Source organism: Falco biarmicus, chromosome 19 (assembly GCF_023638135.1).
Source record: "Falco biarmicus isolate bFalBia1 chromosome 19, bFalBia1.pri, whole genome shotgun sequence".
Classification (NCBI taxonomy): Eukaryota; Metazoa; Chordata; class Aves; order Falconiformes; family Falconidae; genus Falco; species Falco biarmicus.
Window position 1 is genome coordinate 779878 of NC_079306.1, and position 22753 is coordinate 802630.

At 67.1% G+C, this 22753-nt stretch overlaps 4 protein-coding genes across 10 annotated transcripts in view; 2 read left to right on the forward strand and 2 right to left on the reverse strand.

The window, feature by feature from the left end:
- Positions 1 to 2079, forward strand: part of SP7 (Sp7 transcription factor) — a 3768-nt gene extending 1689 nt beyond the window's left edge. Inside the window, 6 exon segments of the mRNA XM_056322337.1 lie at positions 871 to 1244; positions 1246 to 1459; positions 1462 to 1574; positions 1576 to 1630; positions 1633 to 1919; positions 1921 to 2079. Coding sequence (XP_056178312.1) covers positions 960 to 1244; positions 1246 to 1459; positions 1462 to 1574; positions 1576 to 1630; positions 1633 to 1919; positions 1921 to 1959 — 993 coding nt within the window. The 5' untranslated portion in view covers positions 871 to 959 and the 3' untranslated portion in view covers positions 1960 to 2079.
- A 3210-nt stretch (positions 2080 to 5289) lies between these two features.
- On the forward strand, positions 5290 to 12433 carry AAAS (aladin WD repeat nucleoporin). The gene is given in 19 exon segments (XM_056322169.1): positions 5290 to 5310; positions 5312 to 5413; positions 5852 to 5979; positions 6328 to 6383; positions 6543 to 6634; positions 6935 to 6981; positions 7448 to 7546; positions 8643 to 8757; positions 8759 to 8787; positions 8919 to 9019; positions 9022 to 9038; positions 9287 to 9411; positions 9624 to 9684; positions 9806 to 9896; positions 10381 to 10474; positions 10613 to 10680; positions 11497 to 11578; positions 11824 to 11908; positions 12109 to 12433. Coding segments are annotated over 19 exon segments (1548 nt in total). The 3' UTR covers positions 12244 to 12433.
- A 1537-nt stretch (positions 12434 to 13970) lies between these two features.
- On the reverse strand, positions 13971 to 17477 carry MYG1 (MYG1 exonuclease). Its single transcript, XM_056322178.1, is given in 9 exon segments — positions 13971 to 14469; positions 14573 to 14754; positions 15389 to 15511; positions 15593 to 15742; positions 15946 to 16105; positions 16183 to 16208; positions 16210 to 16269; positions 16272 to 16298; positions 17292 to 17477. Coding segments are annotated over 9 exon segments (1086 nt in total). The 5' UTR covers positions 17463 to 17477; the 3' UTR covers positions 13971 to 14282.
- A 498-nt stretch (positions 17478 to 17975) lies between these two features.
- Positions 17976 to 22753, reverse strand: part of VDR (vitamin D receptor) — a 39562-nt gene continuing 34784 nt past the window's right edge. For all 7 annotated transcript variants that reach the window (XM_056322171.1, XM_056322172.1, XM_056322173.1 and 4 more), the window contains 6 exons: positions 22436 to 22620; positions 22102 to 22225; positions 21422 to 21593; positions 20398 to 20549; positions 19307 to 19423; positions 17976 to 19171 (listed from right to left, as the gene is read on the reverse strand). In XM_056322171.1, coding sequence (XP_056178146.1) covers positions 18912 to 19171; positions 19307 to 19423; positions 20398 to 20549; positions 21422 to 21593; positions 22102 to 22225; positions 22436 to 22620 — 1010 coding nt within the window. In that variant the 3' untranslated portion in view covers positions 17976 to 18911. The remainder of the gene's footprint in view (positions 19172 to 19306; positions 19424 to 20397; positions 20550 to 21421; positions 21594 to 22101; positions 22226 to 22435; positions 22621 to 22753) is intronic.

A 22753-nucleotide genomic window follows, 5' to 3' on the forward strand; every position in this document is an offset into this window, starting at 1 on the left:
CGTGCACCGAGCTCGCGCGTCCTCAGCCCGCAGCTCCCGGCTCCCCGCGCGCCTGCCTTGCTCCTAATTTCCCGGCGCAAGCGGAGCTGATTTATGGGAGGTTTACACTATTTTAAGCGTGCCTCCGTTAGACGCTCGCCCTGGTTTTAATTACCTCGGCTCTCGCGGCAGGGCAGCGTTCCCGGGGCACAGGCCTGGCCCTTGTTATCCTTGGAAAACCGGGAGCATGCTGCGGCCGCCCCGGCCGGCTTAAAAATAGGCGCAATAACCACGGCAAAAGGGGGGGCACCCCCCCCCCAAAAAAAAAAAAGCTGGAAAAGCCACAGTGTGGGTGAAGGGGAGGGATAAATTTTAGAAAAATTAAAATAAAGGGAAAAACTGGAGGGTTTTGGGGGGTGGGGGGCAGCTTGTGACGCCCGGTCTCAGCCCGCGGCAGCTGAAAGCCATGAAGGGCATAAAAGCAGAGGAAGTTGCCTGGGGAGGGGGGAGGCCACAGCGTAATTCGATTAAAAGGCCATAAAGGCAGAAGGAGCTGAGACTGGGAGGGGGGGGAGGCTGGGGGGCAGCGGGGAGGGCCCCCCCCCCCCCAGCACAACCCTGCTATTAGCCCTCAGAGAAGTCCCTGCGAGGATGCCGGTGCCCTGTGGGTGGAGATGGGCTGTTCTCAGCTTGGGGGGGGGGAAACTGAGGCACAGTGGTGTGGGGAGCTCTAGGGGGTGGTGGGGTGGAGGGGGAGGTGACGGGTGTCACTGCGGGGCTGGGTGCCCCGTGGTGCTCAACACCCTGGTACTGGGTGCTCCACAGTGCTGGGTACCCCATTGTACCGGGTGCCCCCCCAGCACCCTGACACCCACCTCCCTCTTCCCACAGGCCGCTGGGCGCCATGGCCGCGTGCCCCCGCTGACGCCGCCCCCGCCACCTCGGGGTGCTCCCAGCCATCGTCCCCCCACCACCGCGCCATGGGTGACTCCTACACCGCCGCCTTCCCCAGCGCCCCGGGGCTGCTCTCGCCCTCGGCCAGCCCCCAGGCATCGCCCGGCCCCTACGGCCCCGACTACGGCCCCTTCGGCCACCCCTTCCCGGCACCCACGGGTGCCCAAGAGGTGCTGGGTGCCCCCGTGGTGGTGACGGCCAAGGGACACCCACCAGGCGACTGCCTGCCAGGCGTCTACCCCTCGCTGGAGATGCCGCATCCCTACGGCTCCTGGTACAAGGGTGGCATCGGTGGGGGGCTGCCGGGGGGCCTCGGGGCCGGCAGCACCCTCTTGGTGGGACGTGCACCCTAACGGGGGCTGGCTGGGGGGGCCGGCGGGCGCCGAGGGGCTGCAGGGCTCGCTGCAGGGCCAGCCCACCCTCAGCCCCCCGCTTCCCACTTACGGCTCCGATTTCGGGGCTCTCAACCCCCCCCCTTACACCAGCAACCCCGCTGCACCCCCCACCCCTAAAACCAACCCGGGCGAAACCCGAAGGGACCCCGCGGCGGTTCGTTAGGGGGGCGTCCGGCCTGCGATTGTCCTAATTGCCAAGAGCTGGAGCGTCTGGGGGGGCCGGCGGGGTCCCGAAGGAAGCCGGTGCAACAGCTGCCACATCCCGGGCTGCGGGAAGGTGTACGGGAAGGCCTCGCACCTGAAGCCCACCTGCGCTGGCACACGGGCGAGCGCCCCTTCGTCTGCAACTGGCTCTTCTGCGGGAAGCGCTTCACCCCCGCTTCCGACGAGCTGGAGCGGCACGTCCGCACCCACACGCGGGAGAAGAAGTTCACCTGTCTCCTCTGCAGCAAGCGCTTCACCCGCAGCGACCACCTCAGCAAGCACCAGAAGACCCACGCGGAAAGCGGCACCCCCAAAGCCCCCCCCGGCACCGGCGGGGAGCAGCCCCCCGCTTCCCCCCGGCAGCCGCCGGCCTCTCCCGGGAAAGACCGCCGGCAGTCCCGAGGCCGGCAGCTTGTTGGAGATTTGAGCCTTCGTCCGTCATCCTCATCCTCCTGTGTGCTGCCGGGGATATTTATTACGGGGTGTTGCCCCCCCCCGCCCCCCCCCCCAACCCCGCATCCCCTCTCGGGCTGGCGGCAGCTCCTTGTTAGCAATTATAATTTATGTCTTAAATTATGGGGGCCCTCTCCGAGCACTCTGGTGCTCACCGGGGGGGGGTTAGTGAGGTGAGACCCCCCCCCCCTCTTTCTCCTCACCCCCCCATCTTCTTGCCCCCAAAACCCCGCTGGCCGCCTCGCACTCCCGCACAGAGCTCAGGGACAGGGTTCGCCCCTTCTCCTCCGCCTCCGGCCTCATTAATACGCCCGGTTCGTTAGGCGCTAATGTAATGTACCCCCCCCCCCCCCCTTTTTTTTAGCTGGCTGCCCCCCCAAAAATAAAAGCAATAAAGGGATTGCTAAGGCGTGATAGCAGAGCCGTGCCCCCCTTCTCCTGCACCAGTGGGGCTGAGACCAGGCGGCTTCATCACAGGGATGGGTCCTGCGTCCTCCCGCGCTCCTGCCCTGCGGCAGCTCTCAGCACTCAAAGGGAAACTGAGGCACGGAGGGGACACGGCCCTGTGCCCCCCCCCCCCAGCTCTGGGGGTGGCAGGAGCCCAGTGGAGTTGGGGACAATCTGGCTCTGTCCCCTTGCCCCCCATCCCTGGGTCCCCGCCGCAGCCCCTTTGCTGCCGGCTCCTCGCGGCCCTGTATCCCTGTGGTCCCCTGTCCGTGTCCCCACATCCCCAGGACTCTGCTGCCCCTGCATCCCCTTGTCCCCACAGCCCCAAGACCTTGGGTAGCCGTGGTCCCACGTCCCTTTTTCCTGTGTCATCCCATTTCCAGGACCCCATGGCTCCGTGTCCCCATGACCCCATGTCCCCACGAGACCCTACCTACACCAGCCTCACCCTGCACACGCATGTGCCCCAGCCCCGCACACCCGCCCTGGCCAGCCACACGTGTGTCCCCAGGACACCCATGCACAGGAACACACACACACGTGTGCGCAGGGACACGTGTGAGCACAGCCCCTGCCCAGCCAAGCCTTGCCTCAGTTTCCCCACAGCAGCATCGTGGCCAGGAGCCACGTGGCAGCATGTGGGCATGTGGCGGGGCCACGTGTTACCAAGGACACCCCAATTTTGGGCGCCGTGGGCTGGCAGGGACCCGGCCCCCCCTTCCCCCCGAGCACCCCCCCGGATCCCTGGGCTCCCGCCAGCCCTTTGATGCGCCCAGCTCTGGTTTGGGGATTTTCCTGAAAAAAAAACACCAAAAAAGCCACGGAAAAAGGCAAAGGGAGGCGGAAACAGGCTCCTGTGCCAGCACGAGGCGGGGGGGGGGGTGGGGGGGGGGCCTGCCAGCGCCCACCGCCCCACGGGGGGAACAGGGCCAGCAGTGGGTCCCTGTGCCAGCGTGGCGGGGCCCTGGGTGCCACCCCTGGCCACACGTGCCAGCCCTGTGAGTCACGTCGGCCACGGCTCCGCAGGGCTGGCCAGCGCCCAGGTGTCCCCAGGGAGGGGGGGACACACGCCGCCCCCCCCCATGCAGGGAGGGGAAACTGAGGCACGGCGGCATCCCCGCCTCAAGGGGTGGCCGGAGCCCGGTGCCAGAGGCGACACAGACGCTCCCGGGGGGCTCTGGGATGGCGGGCACCAGCTCCCCGCGTAGCCCCCCCTCTGCTCCCCCTCCCCTCCGATTTGCTCCTTTTGGGGTGTTTTCCCCCCAGACCACCAGCCCCGCTGCCGCTCGCCGTGGGTGGGCCAGTGCCCCCCAGGAGCCCCCAGCCAAACCGAGGGCTCGACCGCCCGGAGCCTCCCAAACCACGGACCCAGCCCCATCCAGCGCCCCCCCGGGGACCGCCCCCCCCCGCTTCAGCAGCACCAGACCCTCCTGCCGCGCTGTCCCGCCGGGGGGGGGCTCAGCTCCCGCCGCCGGGTCCGGGGAAGCCGCGGCGGCTCCGGTGGCGGCGCCGTCCAAATCGTTGTCTCCTGCCGAACCCGCCCCGCTCCGTAACGGGAGAGGAATGCGGGGCCCCCCCGCGCCCCCCCGCCGCAGCCCTGATTTAATATCCTGAAAAAATTAAAATAACTTTTGCGGCCGCTAAGGAAAACACAGAGATAAATATAATAAAAGCGAGCCGAAAAGGGGGACTGGGGGGGGGGGTGGTGGTGGAACGATCCATGGGGGCTGGGGGGGTGGCGGCACCCACTGCCCTGCCTGGGGGGCACATGGGCACCCGGGGGTAGGGGGGACATGGGCACCCACGGGACCTGAGCATCCATAGGACCGGGAGCGGGGGCGGGGGACGGACGGACATGGGCACCCACGGCACCGGGAACGAGGGGGGGGACACATGACATGGGCACCCATGGGACCCGGGTATGGGGCGGGGGGGGGGGGGGGCACGGGCACCCACGGGACGGACACACACACGGGGGTGGGGGGGGCACCCACGGAAGTGGGCACCCCCCATGGGGCCGTGCGCCGGAGGGTCGGGGGGAGGGGGGTGCAGGACAGGCGGTGCTGGGGGTGTCCGGGGGGGGTCCCGGTCCCGGTCCCGGTCCCGGTCCCGGTCCCGGTCCCGGTCCCGGCAACCACGTGAGCAACAGCCACTGCACGCCGCCACCGCCCCCCCGCCCGCGCGGGGCACGCTCCGCCTCTCTTAAAGGGGCAACGTCCGCCGGGGCCCCTCCCCCCGCTCACCCCCCCCCCGTTCCAGCGGAGAAGCCCCTCACCCAGCGGAGGGCACGGCTGGGTGTGTGTGCGTGTGTGTGTGCGCGGAGCGAGTCCCGCAGCCACAGAAGGCGCAGCCTGGGGGCGGGGGACGACGACACACCGACCTGCCCACCGCGACGCCCCCGGGAGCCGCGGCCCCTTTTATTTCCACCCCCCACACCCCCCGGAACCGGCGGGAGCGGCCGCGGCGGGGTTTGGCCCTCGCCGGGACCCGTCTGTGGACTCGGGAAAGGGTGAGGGGCGGCATGGGGGCCCCGGGGGCTGGAGGGGTCGTGTGGGGGTGGCACACACAGGGGGCTGCGGGTGGGGGGCACGGGGGGGCTGGGGGGGGTGCGCTGGGTGTGTGAGGGGCTGGGGAGGCCTCGGGGGGGCTGTGGGGAGAGGGCCTGGGGCTGGAGCCAGCGCCCCCCGGGGGCGGAGGGTGTGGACGGGGACCCCCCCAGCATCCCGCCCCCCCAGCATCTCCCCTTTGCTGTGCCCAGGCTTAACCGGGGGGGGGGGGGGGGGACGACCCCGGCCCTTCGGGGTGCCCGCACCGCGCAGCCCCCCAGCGCCTCCCCCCCCCCCCAGGCCCGGCCGCCATGTGCTCCCTGGGGCTGTTCCCCCCCCCCGCCGCCCCCCGGCGCCGTCACCCTCTACGAGCTCAGCAACGCGCTGGTCTGCGGGCGCCCCCCCGAGCCGCTGCCCCTCGCCCTCCAGAGCCAGGTGAGCCCGCGGGCGGGGGGCGCCACGCTGCCCCCCCAGCCCGGCCCCGGGGGCTCCCCCCCCACCCCGGTTACCCTGGGCAGTGAAAGGTGCAGGCTCGTGCCTGGGGCATCCCTGTCCCTTTGACCCCCCCTGTCCCCCATCCTGTCCCTGGTCCCTTCGCCTCCCCCATCCCCAGTTGTCGTCCCCCCCCACCATCCCCATTACCAGTCCCTTCGCCCCCCCATTCCCGGTCCCTTTGCCGCCCCTCCAGTCCCTTTGCCCCCTTTTTCCTTTTCCCTGTCCTTGCACCCTTCACCCCCATCCTTTCCTATTTTTCCTGCATCCCTTCCCCCCGTTCTTTCACCCTTCCCCCCCATCTTTGCGCCCCTCCTTTTACCACATCGCTATTTCTGCGGCGGGGGGGCCCTTCCCGGGTGCCCCCCCGTGCGCTGGCAGCTGGCAGACCTGCCGGTGCTGAGCCTGCCCAAGGAGACCCTCAAGGCGCACAGCCGGCTGGAGCACAGCGCCCGCCCGGCCTTCATCCACCACCGCGAGGCCCTCTGGAAGCGCTGCCTCAGTGCCTGGTGAGCTGCCCCCCCCCCCCCCAAAACCTGGGTGGGGGCTGGCAGGGCCGGGGGCTGCCCCTTCACTCAGGGTCTGCACTCAAACCCCCTCTCCGTGGCTGCCTGGCAGCCCCCCCACCCTGGGGCACGGCAGAGGCGGGGGGGTACAGCCTGCTGTCACCCCCCCGGGGTGCTGCCACCCCACCCCAGGCTCCCTCTGAGGGTCTGGGGGGGCACGATGTAGAACCTGGGGGTTCAGTGCTCCCAGGTGATGGGGAATCCGGTTGGGAGACCCCAGCGGGGCCCTCAGCAGGGGAGGGGGATTTTGAGGGGTCCCTGCTGAGGGGGCTGAGCGACCCTTCTGCGCAGGCGGGACGTGGGGCTGAGCGGGGTGCTGAGGGAGATCGCCAGCGCCGAGGAGGAGGGTGAGTCTGTGCTGCTGCCGGGGGGCCGGGCGATGCCCCGGGTCCCTCTGGCCCTTCTGTTGATCCTTCGGCTCCCCTTGGGGCCCATCGCCGGTGCCGCTGCCGCCGCCGTGCCCCTCGCCGCGGCCGCAGGCACCGATGCTGCTCCGCTCCCCGCAGGGCTGCGGTGGGCGAAGGTGGGCTCGAGCCACGCGCTGGCCCTGTGCCACTGGCTCTCCTCGCTGCACGGCTCCTTGTTCCCCCACCTCTCCGTGAGTCTTTAGGGGCGGGGGGCTTCACCTGGCGAGGTGGGGAGGATGCGGCACGTCCCGGGACGCCGGCTGGGGGCTGGTTGGGGTGGTAGGTGGGCGCTTCCCAGCTGGAAACGGCAAAAGCTTCCTCCCGGCGGTGCCCGGCCAGTTCCCTCGCCAGGGGGAGGAGAACGGGCACTTGGAAGTTGTTGGGGCAGGGAGTGCGGCGAGAGGGGCTGGAGTGGGGGGGGGGGGGGTTGGACCCTGGGGGGGGTCCCCACTACAGCTGGCACAGTGATAACTGATAACTCTCCCCCGAAGCTCGCCAGCGAGGACATGATCGCCGCCTTCTCCCAGGCCGTGGACTGGTGAGTCCCATGTCGTGAAGCCCCCCGTGCCCGGGTGCCACAAAGCGGGGTCGTGGTGCTGGGTGGTGGCGGTGCGAGGCCAGCGTCACCCCATTTTTCTGTGTAGCCCCCCTATTAGACAGACCCTGGGGCAAATATTTCCCCCGCTGCCTCCGGCTGCCCCAGCCCCTGCACGGCGGTGAGAGGTGCAGTGTGTCTCGACGCCCCGCGCACGGGGGAAATGGCGTTAAACCGCATCAGCGCTTGGAAAAGTCCTTCCAGTGCCGACCCCGGGCTGCTACCGGCCTCTGGGCTGCGGGTAATTGCCGGGGATGGGAAGTTTTTAGAGCAAATGACCCCACTCAGCAGCGAAAAGGAAGTTTTATTTCACTGGTGACTCGGGGAATTGCCTCTGTGGTGCTGGGCGGGCATGTCCCACCCCGGAGCCCGTCACCGCCGCGCCCCACGCTGCCCGTCGCTCCCGCAGGGCCGGCTGCACCGTCCGCGCCTTCGCCTGGCACCCCCACACCAGTAAGTTCGCCGTGGCCCTTCTCGATGACTCCGTCCGGGTCTACAACTCCAACAGGTGAGACGCTGCCCCCCGGAGGCACCTGTGCAGACCCCCGCTCCCCATCTCGCCCCCTCGCCCCCCCTCCAGCCCCTGCCAGGGTTCCCCCGTGTCTCTGCCCTGCGCCGCCTTGGTCCTCGCTCAGGCTTTGGTCTCGCTGGCAGCGCCTGTGCCCAGAGCCTCCTGCGGCACAGCAGGAGCAGAAATCACGGACTGGTTTGGGTTGGAAGAGACCTTAAAGACCATCTAGTATCACCCCCCCACACCATGGGGACACCTCCCACCAGAACAGGATGCTCCAAGCCCCGTCCAACCTGGCCTTGAACCCTTCCAGGGACAGGGCACCCACAGCTGCTCCGGGCACCCTGTGCCAGCACCTCAGCACCCTGGCAGTGAAGAATTTCTTCGTCATATCTCATCTAAATCTCCCCTCTTAGTTTGAAACCATTCCCCCTTGTCCTGTTGCTGCAGGCCCTGCTTATAAGGAGGATGGGGACGGGATTTTCAGCTTGTCCCCATCCTCCCAGCCCGTCCTCGCGGCAGAGGGGCTCCAGCCCCCCCAGCAGGACCCTGTCCTGGACGCCCTGCAGCTCTGGCCTTGCCCAAGCTCTGGTTTTCCCTTCCCCCCCCTGCCCCACAGCCCTGGGGCAGCCGGCGTGGCACAGCCGTGCCCCAGCCGTCGCTGAGTCCCCTTTCCCCTCCAGGTCTCCCTGCTCCCCCGCGGCGTGCCGAGCCCTCCTCAGGAGAAGGCTCTGCCGGATGGTCCTGCGGCCCTGCCCGCGCCGCCTCGCTGCGGCCTCCTGCCCCGGCTGGGACTTCAGGCCAGCGAGTGCCCTCTGCCACGCCGGGGCCGGGCTGGGGGCGGCGCGGGGCACGGCGGGTGGTCGCACGAGGTGGGCTCGGTGCGCTCGGGCTTGCTGCACAGCGCCGTGTCACCTGGCTGGGGTCTCCTCTGTGTCCCCCGGGGAAGCGGGTCACCATGGGGCACATCCCCCCTTCCCACCCACTGCGGTCAGAGCTGGAGAGAGGACCCTGGGAGACGGCCCCTGGCCCACCTCGGGCTCCCGATCCCCCATTTTCCCTCTTGTCACGCTGCCCCCCCCCCCCCCGGCAGCGCCACCATCCCCTCGCTGAAGCATCGCCTGCAGCGGAACGTGGCCGCTGTGGCCTGGAAGCCGCTCTGCGCCTCCATCCTCGCCGTCGCCTGCCAAAGCTGCGTCCTGGTGTGGCAACCTGGACCCCACCTCGCTCTCCACCAGGTGACAGCCGCCCCCCCCCCCCGTCCCCGGGCAGGCGCCCATCCTGCCAGCGGGCACGCCGGGGCTGCCGGTGGCACGGGGACCAGCCCTGCCACCACCAACCGCGGCCGTTTCCCTCTCCTCCCCGCCAGGCCATCGTCCGGCTGCGCTCAGGTGCTGTCCTACCCCGGGCACAGCCCCGTCACCAGCCTGGCCTGGGCTCCCAGCGGGGACCTGCTGCTCTCGGCCTCACCGTTGACACGGCCATGCTGGTGAGTCCCGGGGTGCCACCCTGGGGGTCCGTGAGCGCGCCGCGGGGGCACCAAGGGGCCGTTTGGCTGCAGCAGGGGGACCGGCAGCGTTCCCTCACAGGGTGGATCAGGCAGCTCCCGAACTTGAACTAGATCCGAAAGAATCGGTCCGAATTCCCTGATCCAGGCGAAAATTTCCCCCGAGCCGCGGCAGCCGCCTGGCCAGCGTTCGGGTGCCGGTGCCGTTACCCTCCACGTTGTCCCCCCAGGTGTGGGACGTGTCCACCGAGAACTGTGTCCAGCTGCAGTGGTTTGGGGGCGGTGGTGTCACCTACCTGGCTTGGTCACCCGATGGCAGCAAGGTCCTGGCGGCCACCCCCTCGGCGGTGTTCCGGTGAGCTTCCCACCTGCCAGGTGTATTTTGGCCCTTGTTGCCATTTCCCCAAACCCGTCTGGATTCTTTGCACCCCAACTGCTCCCGTTCCTCTTGCATCCGATCGGGGGGAGGGGAACGGGTGGGTCTGGCCTCGGGCTCCTCCTGGGGCATCACAACTGGGGCAGATCCCAGGAATTCATCCCGCTCGCTTCGGCCCATCTCTCTTCCAGAGTGTGGGAGGCTCAGATGTGGACGTGCGAGCGGTGGCCCACCATCAAAGGACGCTGCCAGGTAGGGTGGGGGCATCCCCGCCCCGTGCCCCTGGGGCCGTCGGGGTGTCCGTGGTGTGGCAGTGGCACTGCCCCGTTCCCAGGCGGGGTGCTGGCTCTCACCGTGGCACTCTGTCCCGCAGACGGGGTGCTGGAGCCCAGACGGCAGCCGACTGCTCTTCACGGTGCTGGGGGAATCCGTCATCTACTCCTTGTCCTTCTCGGAATACCGGGGTGAGTCTGCTCAAGCTTCCCAGGAGCCAGCAGCTGGTCCCCAAGTGACCCCGGCTGCGGCTGGGCTTGGCCGGACGGGCTTTCTGCTCGTCAGCTGTGCAAAGCCAGGACACGCAGGGGGAAGGGGCCCCCAGGGGTCTCAAAGCTCAGAATCTCTGTGGGGCCAAAGTTTTCCCCCCTCACGTTGCTTCTTGCTCCCAGTTCCGATCCTACAGCCACAAATGGTTTGCTGGGAAACTTCTACCGTGGGTTAAATCCCCGGCTCGTGGGGCGTTTTTCCTTGAAGGTTGCTGGTCCTGATGTGTAGAGGGGACACCTCCCCATCCCCCACCCCAGGTGCAGGCAGGTGCTGCTGGGGCAGCGGCTCGAAGAAACAGACACAACTTACGTGCCACTTCGCAAATGGGAACGTGATTTACGGAGCGAGGTGACCCACCGAGCGATTCCGGCCAGAGCCGAGACGTGACCAGGCTGTTTGTTTCAGGGGAGATGCAAGGGCAAGTGGGAGGCTCGAAAACCGCTTCTATCGTGGCCGATCTGTCCGAGACCACCTTCGAGACGCTCTATGGGGAGGAGAGGTGGGTCTGCCCGTGCCCCCTGCCCTGACGCGACACCCGGCAGGCAGCGGGGGTCTGTGCCCCCCCAGCAGCACCCCGCAGTGCTGGGGATGTTGGCTGGAGCGAGGGGGAGCTCACTGGCCTTCCTGCCCGTTCCAGGATCGGAGGTGACGTCCACTCCATGGTGTGGGACCCCACTGGCGAGAGGCTCGCGGTGATCATCAGAGGTGGGTGCTGCCCCCCGCCCCAGCTCTGCCCGAGCATCCCCCCCACCCCCCACAGGCAGAAGGGGCACAAACCCCACCGGGGTGGGGAGGCAGCACTCGCCCTCCATCCCTCCTCCCTGCCACTCTGCTTCTCCGTATCCCCCGGAGCGCGATGTGCCCAAGTTCCCTCCCCATGTCCCACGGGATGGATCCCCTCTCCCAGCCCCGCCGCGAGGTCCCTGCGTTCCCGCAGTGCCCACATCGCGCCCGGAGCCCGGCGGGGCCTCTTGGCTCCGTTATTTAGCAGCAGCCCCTGGGATAATCGGGCCATTCAGGCTCTCCTGGATGCGGCGGGATGGGCCTCACTCCGGGACAGAACGGACTTGGAGGGAGCAGCAGGACGTGGCGCTGGGGCTGCCCCCCCCAGCTCGCCCCCCCCGCCGCCGGGCACAGTCTTGGGGTTTTTGCTGAGCTTAAAGCTGGGGGGGGAAACCTGGGGGTACCAGGGCTTCCCCTTCCCTCTGCACATCCAGGTGGGTCCGGGGTGGGATGGAAAACGACCCTGACACTGGAGGGGGGGCCCCATGCCAGGCCGGGGTGTTTCCCACGGAGTCACCTCATCCTCGCCCGAACCCTCCTCAACCCAGCCTGGTGCCCCGGGACCTCGAGCCGGCTTCAGATCATGGGAGGGTCTTTGAAAGCCCCATCCCGGGATCCCGTGTGCCTCAGCACCGGAGAAATGTTCTCCACAGCCAGCTCCCCCCTCGGTGGCTGCCCCAGGAGTCCCCACGCTGAGAAGGACCCTCACCGCTCCTCTCCCCCTCCTCCATCCTGCAGGGAATCCCGACGCTCCCGGGAGCCAGACGGTCATCGCTGTGTTTCGCACCCGCAACAGCCCCGTGTTCGAGCTCCTGCCGTGGTGCGTAGCGCTGGGTTGGGCTTGGCCAAACGCCAGCGGCGCCGAGGGGTGCCGGGGGGAGCGGGGACGCTGCCATCCTGCGCCCCTGCATCGGGCAGGGTCACTGTTTTACCCCAGAATCGGTTGTACTTTGGCCGTGTTGCCCGTTACCCACCTTCCACCCCCTTTAACTCAGGCTGCCCCCCAAGCGCCGCGCTGCCGGTGCCCGCAGCCGCGCTCTAACCCGGCTCTTCCCTTCCCCGCAGCGGTTTCCTGCGGGGCGAGCGTGGCGCGCAGCCCCAGCTCATCGCCTTCCACCCCTGCTTCCAGAAAGGGGCTCTGCTGACCGTGGTGAGTGGGGTCCCCGCTTTTGCCAATGGGTCTTGGTGCTCCCTGTTGGTGCCCGGGAGTGGGAAAGCCTCAACCCCCCCCGCCCCGTCCCCGCGGAGCAGGGGGGGGGAGGCGTCCTTGCTGGGGTCACAGGGAGGAGAGGGCGATGCCTGGACTGTCACCCCCGTCCACACGTCTCTCCTCGCGTCCTCTCCCTCCAGTGCTGGTCCACGGGGAAGATCAGCCACGTCCCCTTCTTCTTCACGAGTGCCCACGCCCCCCACGCCAGCCCCAGCCGCAGCCCCGTGGTGGCCAGCGCCAGCGTGCGGGAGCAGCCCCTCTTCTCCGAGCTGTGACAGCACCCGGGGGTCCTCCACCACCCGCCGGTGGCTCGGCAGCTCCTCTCCCTGATGATGCTCCCACCATCCTCCCAGGATGTGCCCGCGTGGCCTCGAGTGCCTTCCATACCTCCTCGGGTCCGTGGGGCCGGTGCCAGAGGGATTAAAGCTGGGGACGGATCCAGGCGGGCTCCTCTCCCCTCCTGTCTCCGTGGTTGCCCTTTCCTTGCCCCAGGGGGCTGGAAGGTTTGTGTAGGGCAAGTCCCACGTCTGGGGGGCTGTGGGGCTGCTCTGGGGTGTCAGGAACCGCTCGGGGTGAACCTGCAGAACAGCCCTTCCCTGAGCCTTACGTTAATTGAATTAAGGCTGCCTGTCGCGCTGCGGGGCAGGAGCCCCCTGCGGGGCTCTGCTCTGGGGTGAATTGCTGCTCTCCCGAGGCTGGGGGCTCCTCGGCCATGAGCGCAGCCTCGGGGCTTTGCCTTGGGCGGGGGGGGGGGCGGGGAAGGACCACCCAATGTGGGCCAGAAACTCCTGTGGGCCCACAAAGACCAACCGAGCCCATGGGGGGCTGCAGCGGGGCAGCAAGTGGCGCTGCGGGCCGAGCCCCGGGGGGCTCGTGCTGGCCCATGTGAGCCCACCCAGTGCCGGAGGGGTGGGGGGAGCAGATGGGCCACCCACCCCCTGCCCAGCGCAGGGATTAACGGGGGGGGGGGGGGGGGGGCAGCACAGTTAAACCCTGGGATTACACGCGGTTAATCCCCAGGATTACGCTGTAACGGCTCTGCTGGAGCCTGGTGCAGATACAACGGGGAGAGCAGGGGGGGTCCCCACACCCTCACCTCTGCAAACAGCCCCAGGACCCCCAAAATCCTCCCCAGAGCTGAGCCCCACAGCGCAGCGGGGAAAACCCTGTGCAAGGGGCGAGGACGGCAGCAGCGAGCGCCTCCGGGGGCTGCATGAGTGGAGCCGACCCCGGGCAGGGCTGGCACGAGGGTACGGGGTAAAGCCACCACGGTACGAACCTTCTCCAGCTGCTGGGGCAGGTCTGGGGGGGCCTCACCCCCTCCGGGCTCCCCGGTTCACTGCTGGTGTGCCCGTGGTGCCTCAGAGGAAGGTGCTGAGCGTCTCTTCTTCCTCCTCCTCCTCCTCCTCCTGGGTGCTGGGCGGTTCGCAGGGCAGCGCCCGCAGGTACTCCAGGTGCAGCTGGGTCTCGGCTCGGCTCCTCCGGACGTATCGGCCCACGTAGACGAGGACGGCGCCGAGCCACCCACCCACAGCCACCAGCACCGCCACATCTGGTGCCCGCGGCCGGCTGCCCCCCACCAAGGTCTCGTTGCGGCTGCTGGTGGGGGGCAGCATCGGGGGGGCCCCCCCCGGGCACCGGGAGCCCCAGGGGCAGCCGGGCAGCCCCAGTGCCAGCAGGAGCAGCCAGGCTGCCTGCATCGCCCTGCAACGGGAGGCTGGGAGCGAGGGGGGGCTCCGTGTCCCCCCCCCTCCTCGTCCTGCCAGATGCACAGGTTTGTGGCGGGGGGGGGCAGCAGGATGCCCCTGGTTCCCCTCCCAGTCTCCCAGCACAGGGAGGCGTGCAGGGGGGTGACGCCAGCACCTGCTTTTTCACCCCCAGTTCACAGCCCTTTGCAACCCCACATCACTACACACAGTCCTGTCCTGCCCCCCCGGCACCCCAAGGACCCCTCCCATCCCCCCCCCAGACCCCACTGCCTAAGCAACAAACGCACTGGGAACACACTTTTTTTTTTACTGGTGTTTGGAACCCACCGGCCAGCAGATACAAATGGAATGGGGACAATCTTCAGAGAAACAGGTCCAGAGTCTCTTGGTTGGGGCTGTGACTGGGCTCACACCAGTCCAGCGCTGGGGGGGGGAGCAGCGGCACTGCTGGGGGTAGCCTGGCCCCCCTGCCGGACAAACCGCTCCATTCTAGTGTCCCAGTGCGATCCCATTACATGTGCTGAGTGGGGATGGTCTCGGGCATCCCTGGAACCCCCCCCCGCTGGGCCAGGGGTCCCTTCTGGGTGGCTATGATGGGAGGGGGCTCATCCGCTCTGCGCTCCCCCCTCGTGCTGCTGCGCCAGCGTCTGCCGGGCCATCTCCAAGGCCCCTTCCCGTGTGCGGTTGCCTCCGATGAAGCCGCTGGCGTGTACGAAGACGCAGCCGGGGATGCCGGCGAGCTGGGACAGCGCCTCGTCCCGGACCCCTCGCCAGGGCTCGGGCAGAGGGAGGCTGCGGGGGGAGAGGGAGGCGGTGGGTGAAAACCTGCCCCTGGGGGGATGCTGCTGCGGGGGCGGGGGAGACGGACGACACACGGTGAGGGGATGGGTCTCACCGGCTCTGGAAGGTGTGTGGCCCCGCTGGGACGCTCTGCACCCGCCACTGCCCGCTGCGGTCGGGGAACAGCACCAGCTGGAGGGGCTCCGGCAGCGCCAGCTCCTGCTCCAGGCTGAAGACGTGCTCCTTCCAGGGGCAGCCACCCTGTGGGAGCTCCAGCACCAGCCCGCTGGCATCCACCTGAGGGGGGGGACACACACACGCTGAGCACCCGGGGGGTCCGACCCCCCAGCCCCCACACCAGTCCTGTGCCCCCCCACCATGTCTGTCTGCTGCTGGGTGCTCTGCTGAGCCTGGGCGCGCTGCTCTGGGGGTGCATGAGTGTGCGGGGGGATACTGGGGTGCAGAGGGAGGGGGGGGGGGAGCACAGGACGGTGTGTGATGACGCATGGGGATGTGGGGGTGCATGGGAGGGGCACAGGGATATGGGGTGCAGGGCCATGCCTGGGGATATGGGCGTCTGCAAGTATACACAGGTACACAGGGCACAGAGAGGGTGCGTGGCCATGCGTAGGGGAGAACGGGGGCCGCAGAGCCATGGGTATGGGGGCGCACAGCCACACGCAAGGCTACAGGGGCACAGGAGGGGCTGCATGGTTGTACCCAGGGGCAGAGAAGGGGGTGCATGCTGTGTGTAGGTATATGGGGTGCAAGGGGCACCCTGGGCCACGCAGGGAAGTTTATGCGAGGGGACCTGGCCTCCCCTCATCCCAGTGCCCTCCCCCAAACTTTCAGACCCCCCCAAAACTGGCACAGTGACTACCTCAAAGCCCCCCAAACTTTCAGACCCCCCCAAAACTGGCACAGTGACTACCTCAAAGCGGCGCCGGATGGCCTCCTCCACCAGTACCCGCGCAGGCAGCCAGGCACGGTGGTAGTAGTCGAGCCGGTCCATGAACTCGCCCCTGACCAGCTCCATCGCCCGCCTGAACCCTGCCTGGGGACACAGAGGGGTCAGCGGTGGCCCCCAGTGGGGTGGCCCCAAGCGGGGCAGCCCCACCATGTTCCCTGTCCCCACCTCGGTGTCCTGGTCAGGGTCGTTCCAGCGGGGGTTCAGGTGGCCCACACGAGCGCTGAGGGTGGTGGTAAGGGCGTAGCGGGGCTCCCCCTCCGCCTGCGCGATGCCGTTGTCGATGGCGTCAATCTCTTGCACGAAGTTCTCATACAGCTGGGAACAGTGGGGGTCAGCCTGGCTGGGAGCCCAGCGGCACACCACTAGCTCAAACAAACTGGTTCCACCCTTTATGGGGTCCCCCCTCCCCAGAATGCTCTTTTATGGGATGACCCCTGCCAAGGAGAAGCCCTGGGGAAAGCTATGCAGCCTTGGCAGGGTTAGAGCCCCCCCCCAGACCCTCCCAGTTTCACCAGTACCTTATCATAGAGCACTGTCACGACAGTGCCGTCCTCTGGCTGCCCCAAGAGCTCCGCGAGGATCTGGGAGCCGAAGTGGCAGTAGACCAGCCCGGCGCTGCTCAGCTTTGTGGTCCAGGGTTTGTCAGGCCGGAGGCTCCTCATGGACTGTGTGAAGGACCTGCAGGGCCACAGAGTCAGCTCCGAGGGACCCCCAAGATCCAGGGGAACCCAGTGTCCAGTGCTGGGGGGCCTCACCTCTGGTGATGGTCGTAGCGGTGTCGCTCGGGGGTCGTACTCACCCCCTACATCCACCACCACGTCGCACTGGGCCAGGCGCTGGGGGGGTCCCGGGTACGCACCACCTCTGCGTCCTGCCGGGGGGTGGAGTGAGGCTGAGGAGCCTAGGGTGGTCCCCAGGAGTGGCCGGGACCCCCTGAGAGCTGCTGCTGGTGAGACCTGGGACCCTGAGGAAGGACTGAGAACTCTAAGGGTGACCCCCAGGTGGGACTGGGGTCCTGAGGGTGGCCCTTGGCTGGGAGCAGGGACCCCGAGGGGGGACTGGGAGCCTAAGCGTGGCCCCTGGCTGGGAGCAGGGGCCCCTAAGCGGGACTGAGGGCCTAAGGGTGGCCCCTGGCTGGGAGCAGGGACCCCTAAGCGGGACCGAGGGCCTAAGGGTGGCCCCTGGGTAAGAGCAGGGACCCCGAGGCGGCACTGGGGGCCTAAGGGTGGCCGCTGGGCGGGAGCAGGGACCCCCAAATGGGACTGGGGGCCTAAGGGTGGCCCCTGGCTGAGAGCAGGGACCCCGAGGGGGCACTGGGGACCTAAGGGTGGCCCCTGGGTGAGAGCAGGGACCCCCAAGTGGGACTGGGGGCCTGAGGGCAGCCCCTGGCTGGGAAAAGGGGCCCCCAAGTGGGACTGAGGGCCTAAGGGTGGCCCCTGGGCGGGTGCAGGGCCCCCCAAGTGGGACTGAGGGCCTAAGGGTGGCCCCTGGGCGGGTGCAGGGCCCCCCAAGTGGGACTGAGGGTCTAACGGTGGCCCCTGGGTGGGAGCTCGGACCCCGAGGGGGGACTGGTGGCCTAAGAATAGCCCCTGGGTGGGAGCTGGGACCCCGAGGGGGGACTGGGGACCTAAAGGTGGCCCCTGGGCGGGAGCAGGGACCCCCAAGTGGGACTGGGGATCTAGGGGAGCCCCGAGCGATGCCTCCAGGTAAGGGGGCACCCCGAAGGAGGGCTGGGCACCTAGGGGAGGCCCCGAAGGCCCCGGGGCCGGCGGGCGGGCAGGGTCCAGGGCCCCGGGCGGGAGCTCCGGGGGGGGCCGAGCAGGCCGCAATCCCAGTGACGCCGCCCAGTGGCGCGGGGCCGTACCCGGTAGCGGGGCAGGAGCCGCAGCAGGCAGCACGCCAGCACCTCATCGCAGTGGAAGGTGCCGTCGTGGGTGCCGATGCGCGGAGCAGAGGCAGAGGCAGGCGCAGGCGCAGGCCCGGCCGCGCTCCTGCTGCCCAGCGCGGCGGCCATGAGGCGAAGGCCTCTCCGCATCGCGCTGCGCCTGCGCGGCCCCGCCCCCCGCGCGGCGCGTGCGCGCAGGCCCCCGCGCGCCCGCCGCCTTCCGCCTGCGCATGCGCCCGGCCCCGCCCCGCCGCCCTGCGCATGCGCCGCTGCACCCTGCCTGTCCGCCCGGCCCCGCCCCCTCCCCAGCCGCGCCCCGCCGCTCTGCGCATGCCCCGTCCGCCGCGCCGATCGGGCCAGCCCCGCCCCCTCCCTAGCCCCGCCCCGCCGGGGCTGCGCATGCGCAGAGCTGTGCCCGCGCTCCCTGGCGGCAGCGCCCCCCCGCGGCCGGCGCCGCTCACACGTGGGCGACGGGACACGGGGGTGGGAGGGCGGAGACGCCCAGGGACACCCACCGACGCGTCCGTGAGCACCGGGACCACCCAGCCCAGGCGGCCACCTCCGCCAGCCCCCCCAGACAGATGGACACAGTCCTGCGCAGCCCACGGGGGGTCAGACGGACACGCAGCCCCCCACCCCCCAGAAAAACCCCCAGCCCAGGCGCTGTTCCCAAGCAAGAGTTTATTTGCGAGGAGCTGGGTCCCCTCCCCAACACGGTGCAGGGCCCGGGGGGCTCCCACCCCCAGCCCCGGGGGGCACCGAGCGGGTACAGTGGCACTGTGTGGGTACGGTGGCACCGAGCAGGGGTGGCGGCACCGAGGGGGGATGGTGCCCGGTCCCAGCAGGGCACAGGACACCACAAGGTGCCAAAGCCAAGCCGGGACCGCAGTCGGGACCGCAAGGCCATTGCAGGCTGTGGGGCGGTCGTGGGCAACGGGGCTCGGCTCCAGCATCGCCCCGAGCCAGCCCGGCTGCCCCACACCAGGCTGTGGCCTGGGGAACGTGAGTCACGGCTGTCACGGCTCCCTCAGCACCTTCCGTGGGGGGCTGAGGGCAAATCTCCCCTCTCGGGGCTGACGCGGGTGTCTCTGGCCTCACAGCGGCGCAGACCGAGCTGGTCACAGGCGTGGGGACATGGCCCGCGGCCGTCCCTGCCAGCGTTCGGCACATGCAGCTCAGTTGGCGTCTCCCTTTGGGGACGGAGAGGGGCAGGTGCTGCAGGGGAGCAGCGAGTCCGTCTCCCACACAAACCACCCCCTTCCAAGCAGCCCGACTTTTCAGCTCAAGAACTAAGTGACTCGAGGCGGCCCAGCCTCACGCTGTCCATAAAGGGATAAGTCAGCTCTCGCAGGCGGCAGGGAAGCAGAAAAGCTGCGCAGGGAGTGGGGGAACCACAGGGGTCTGGGTCTGTCAGTGCTCCGAAGCAAGCGAAACCTCGGCTGCTGGGGATGAGAAGACAAAGCAGGGCCTCCAGTAGTGTGAAACCAAACTGCCCGTGCACAGAACTCCTGCCCAGGGCCACATCTCTCTGCTCGCTGCCTCGGGGCGGCCAGGCTGACTTATCCCTTTACTGGGGGGTGCTCGGCCCCGCGGCCAGACTCAGGATATCTCGTTGCCGAAGACCTCGAGCACCAGCGGCGTGAGCTGCATGCTGTGCTCGGGCTGGAAGGAGAGGCAGCGGTACTGCTTGGAGTGCTCCTCGTTCAGGCTCCGCAGGTCGGCCAGCTTCTGGATCATCTTGGCGTAGAGCAGGCGGCTGCCGGGAGGAGGGTGCCTGCAGCGGATGTAGGTCTGGAGGATCTCCGAGAGGCGATCCTGAAGGGATTCCACCAGTGAGGTGTCCTGCACGCCTGGGCGATCTAGAAAACACCACGGACACAGCGTGATTCCCTACCCTTTTCCTCAACAGAGGGGCAGGGAAAGGTGGTGATGGTTTTGGGGACGCAGCCAAAACCTGGCAGGTTGGTGACGCTGAGGGACAAGCGTGCTCCTACCTGGGGACAGGATGCAGATGGCCATGAGGAGCACGTGCTCTTCTTCGTGGAGGTTCAGCTTCTTCAAGCCAACCTGGAATTTCACAAGCGGCTCGAGGAGGTCCATGCTGTGGCCGGCTGGGGAGAGAAAGGACCTTTAGCACAGCCTGCTCCGGAGCAAGAGCTCCCGCAGCTGAGGGACAGGCGGGGAGCTCAGCAGCTCCTCTTTCAGCACAGCAGAGACCCGGGACAGCAGAAGAGGACTTCTGATATAGTTTAAAGCACGCTGGTTTTTAATTGGACTTTTCTCCCTAGTAGTTTCTCTAAAGCAGGAGATTACGGAGTAGAATTTGCCTTTGAAATCCATAAAGACAATGAACCCACGGTCACTTCGCCTCCTTAGCATCACTTTCATGCTGCACTGTGACCTGCACAAGCCTCACAAACACCACCTCACGTGCCCAGAGCCCTCCCTGCACGCAGATCTCCTCCCTGCACCCAGTGGGTGCCAGCTGCCCGTGCATGCTCCCCACACGCCACTCGCTCTGCCTCCTTCCCTCGGGACCTCACTGGGCGAGCTCAGCATCCCTGGGTTACTCTAAGGCTCTTCCAAGCCCAGGGAAAGATTTAAGGTCCGTATGTGTCATCTGCACACCCTGTTCTCTGTGCTGGTCCCCAAAGCCTCAGGTTGGGGAGGTCTAGGGCAGGAGTCACCACCTTTCCTGGCAGGAGGGCTCCCTGGCTGCAGAGCAGTGGCACTGGGACAGCCCAGCAGCGTCCTGGCCCTCATGGCAGCTCGGAGCAAACTGAACCCAACCCTGGTGGCAAGGCGGAGGAGTGGGAGACAGCTCTGAGCTACGGCCATGCTCTGGCTTCGCTGCTCTTTGGGAGCTCCTGGCCCTTCCCAGCCATCCAGCCCAGCTGCAGGACGCACAGGTCCCAGCACGGGGCCAGGGTGGTGCAGGAGCGCGGCTGGGGCTGGCACAGGGGTCTCAGCCCGGCCATGACACTGCCAAGCTGCTGGTGCTGCCGTGAGGGACGGGGGTGCCGGCTGAGCTGCAGGCTGGGACCACATTCCCGCAGCACGCAGGAGGGTGGCTGGTGGCCTTTACCCTGGGTGACATCGCTGATCCTGTACTTGAAGTCGTTGCTGCCGCAGGTCCACGACATGTCCTCGAGGGTGAAGGACTGGTTCGAGCGCAGCATGATCACCTCGATGGCGCTGGATTTCAGCAGGACAATCTGGTCCTCTGCTGTCAGGTCCCTGGGCAGGGGGGGACAAGGGGGTGATGTGAGAACAGTGCAGTGAGGAAAGGAACAGAAACCTGCCACCCAGGCATCGGGGTCTCCATCAGCAGCCCAGTCCCTTCCCTGGGGGCACCCCGGCTTCTCCCTCACCCGGGGTTGCGATGGGATGAAGCAGCAGGTATTTCTGCAGGTGGCACCACGCAGTGCCCCGGGCAGCACCCTGGAGTTAAACGGGACCTGAGATCCTTCTCAAACCAGGATGGGGACCACTCACATGGCCTCGAGCATCTCTGGAGCTCAAGTGTTGTGCTGACAGAATGGAGACCTTGCAGTGGCCTTTCAGCACTTACCAGGGGCTTATAAGAAAGATGGGGATGGGATTTTTAGCAGGGCCTGTAGTGACGGACAAGGGGAAATGGTTTTAAACTAAAAGAGGGGGAAATCTGATTAGATATTAGGAAGAAATTCTTCACTGCCAGGGTGCTGAGGTGCTGGCACAGGGTGCCCAGAGCAGCTGTGGGTGCCCTGTCCCTGGAAGGGTTCAAGGCCAGGTTGGACGGGGCTTGGAGCATCCTGTTCTGGTGGGAGGTGTCCCCATGGTGTGGGGGGGTGATACTAGATGGTCTTTAAGGTCTCTTCCAACCCAAACCATTCCATGATTCTATGACAGAGTCTGGGTGAATCAGGGTAAAGATAGGAGAGGAGTAACCCCAGGAAGGAGGAGAGACAGAGAACATGAAAGTAGGAACAGACCTGGGAAGGGAACAAAGCCCGAAGGAGAGCTGTGAAGATGAAACAGAGAGAAATGACCTGGCTGTGAAGGGTAGGCCGGGATTCCTGAGAGTGGAAAACCGCCGTGGACATCGGATCTGAGAGCAAACATCTCACCTGAATCCCGGGATCATTTTGGCAAAGCCGATCACCTTCTGTATGCTGTAGCTGACCAGGTCGGCCAAGTGCGGGAGCATGGAGAGGTGGGAGAAGTCGATATTCATGGAGGTGGTCTCATCGTTCTCCTCAGAGAGGACCAGGTTCGAAAACATCTGGGGCTCCACAGACTCTGGAGAGAGGGAGATGGTCAGAGGGTACGTCGGCTGTAGGCAAGACATTACGGGAGAGGGGAACAACGCCAGCCCGTAGCAGGAATGGCATCCATCCTGCCAGGAGGGCTCTGCATTGCATGTAGACAGCAGGACGTGAGGCAGGGAGAGAGCAGTCATTCACTGGCTGCCAACAGCACCACGATTTTTGCACTGGGGCCTTGAACTCCTCTCCTGTGCTGTGCTTGAGTCTAACTGCAGCCAGAGCAGTGACGGCGCAGCCCAGCGTTCGTGTTCGCCCTCCTCTTGGCCATCCTGGAGGGCTCAGACACACAGCGGTCTGCAGGGCCACAATCCAGCTGAGCACTTACTGCTTTTTGCTCACAAAAAGGCTTTGCAGCACCCCCAGGAGGGTCTTACAGTTAAGTAAGCTCCCCAGCAGAGGTAAAACAGGGCTCTGAACGGCCAGACTTAGGTAAAGCTGCTGCGCTCCTGCCCCTGTCACCTACAGAGCAGCGGCCGTGGTACCTGGAAATGTGCTGAAGGCATCAGAGCCAAAGAGGTCGGTGGAGTCCTCTGACGACAAGTCCTGGGTGAGGATGGAGGAGGACCTTGCTGCCCCCCTGTTGCCAGGGTTGCTTCTCACAGGGGGCTGGAAGAGAGAGCAGGACATGAGGAACAGGGCTGGGAGAGCAATTTGGCGGCAGTCGTTTGCCTGCTGCCAACAGCATCAAGGTTCCTGCACTGTGATTTTAAAATCCTCTCTAACAAGAAGTCATGGGATGAGATGGGTTTGGTGCATCTGGGCAGGAACTGCTTGGTCCCGTGCACGGGGACGGGGGTTGGCGTGCCCCAGACGTACCCGAAACTTGTTGAAGTCGGCATATGTGGGGTCGTAGGTTTTGCGATGAGCCTCGAGGAGGATGTCGATGACTTTCTGCTGCTCCTCTGAGAGTTTGGGCTTCAGGCTCTCCTTGAGTGCTTCCTCCTCCTTGCGCTTCAGTATCATTTCACGCTTCCTCTGAACCTCCTCGTCCGTCAGGATGACTGCAGGGACAGGGAAAGTGTCAGAAACAGGGACTGAAGCAACCCTGGGTCACTGCAGCCAGTATCCCCATCACCTTGCTAATCAGGTATTAAACCTGCATCAAGCCCATCCTGCTCCTGTCCTCAACTGCCA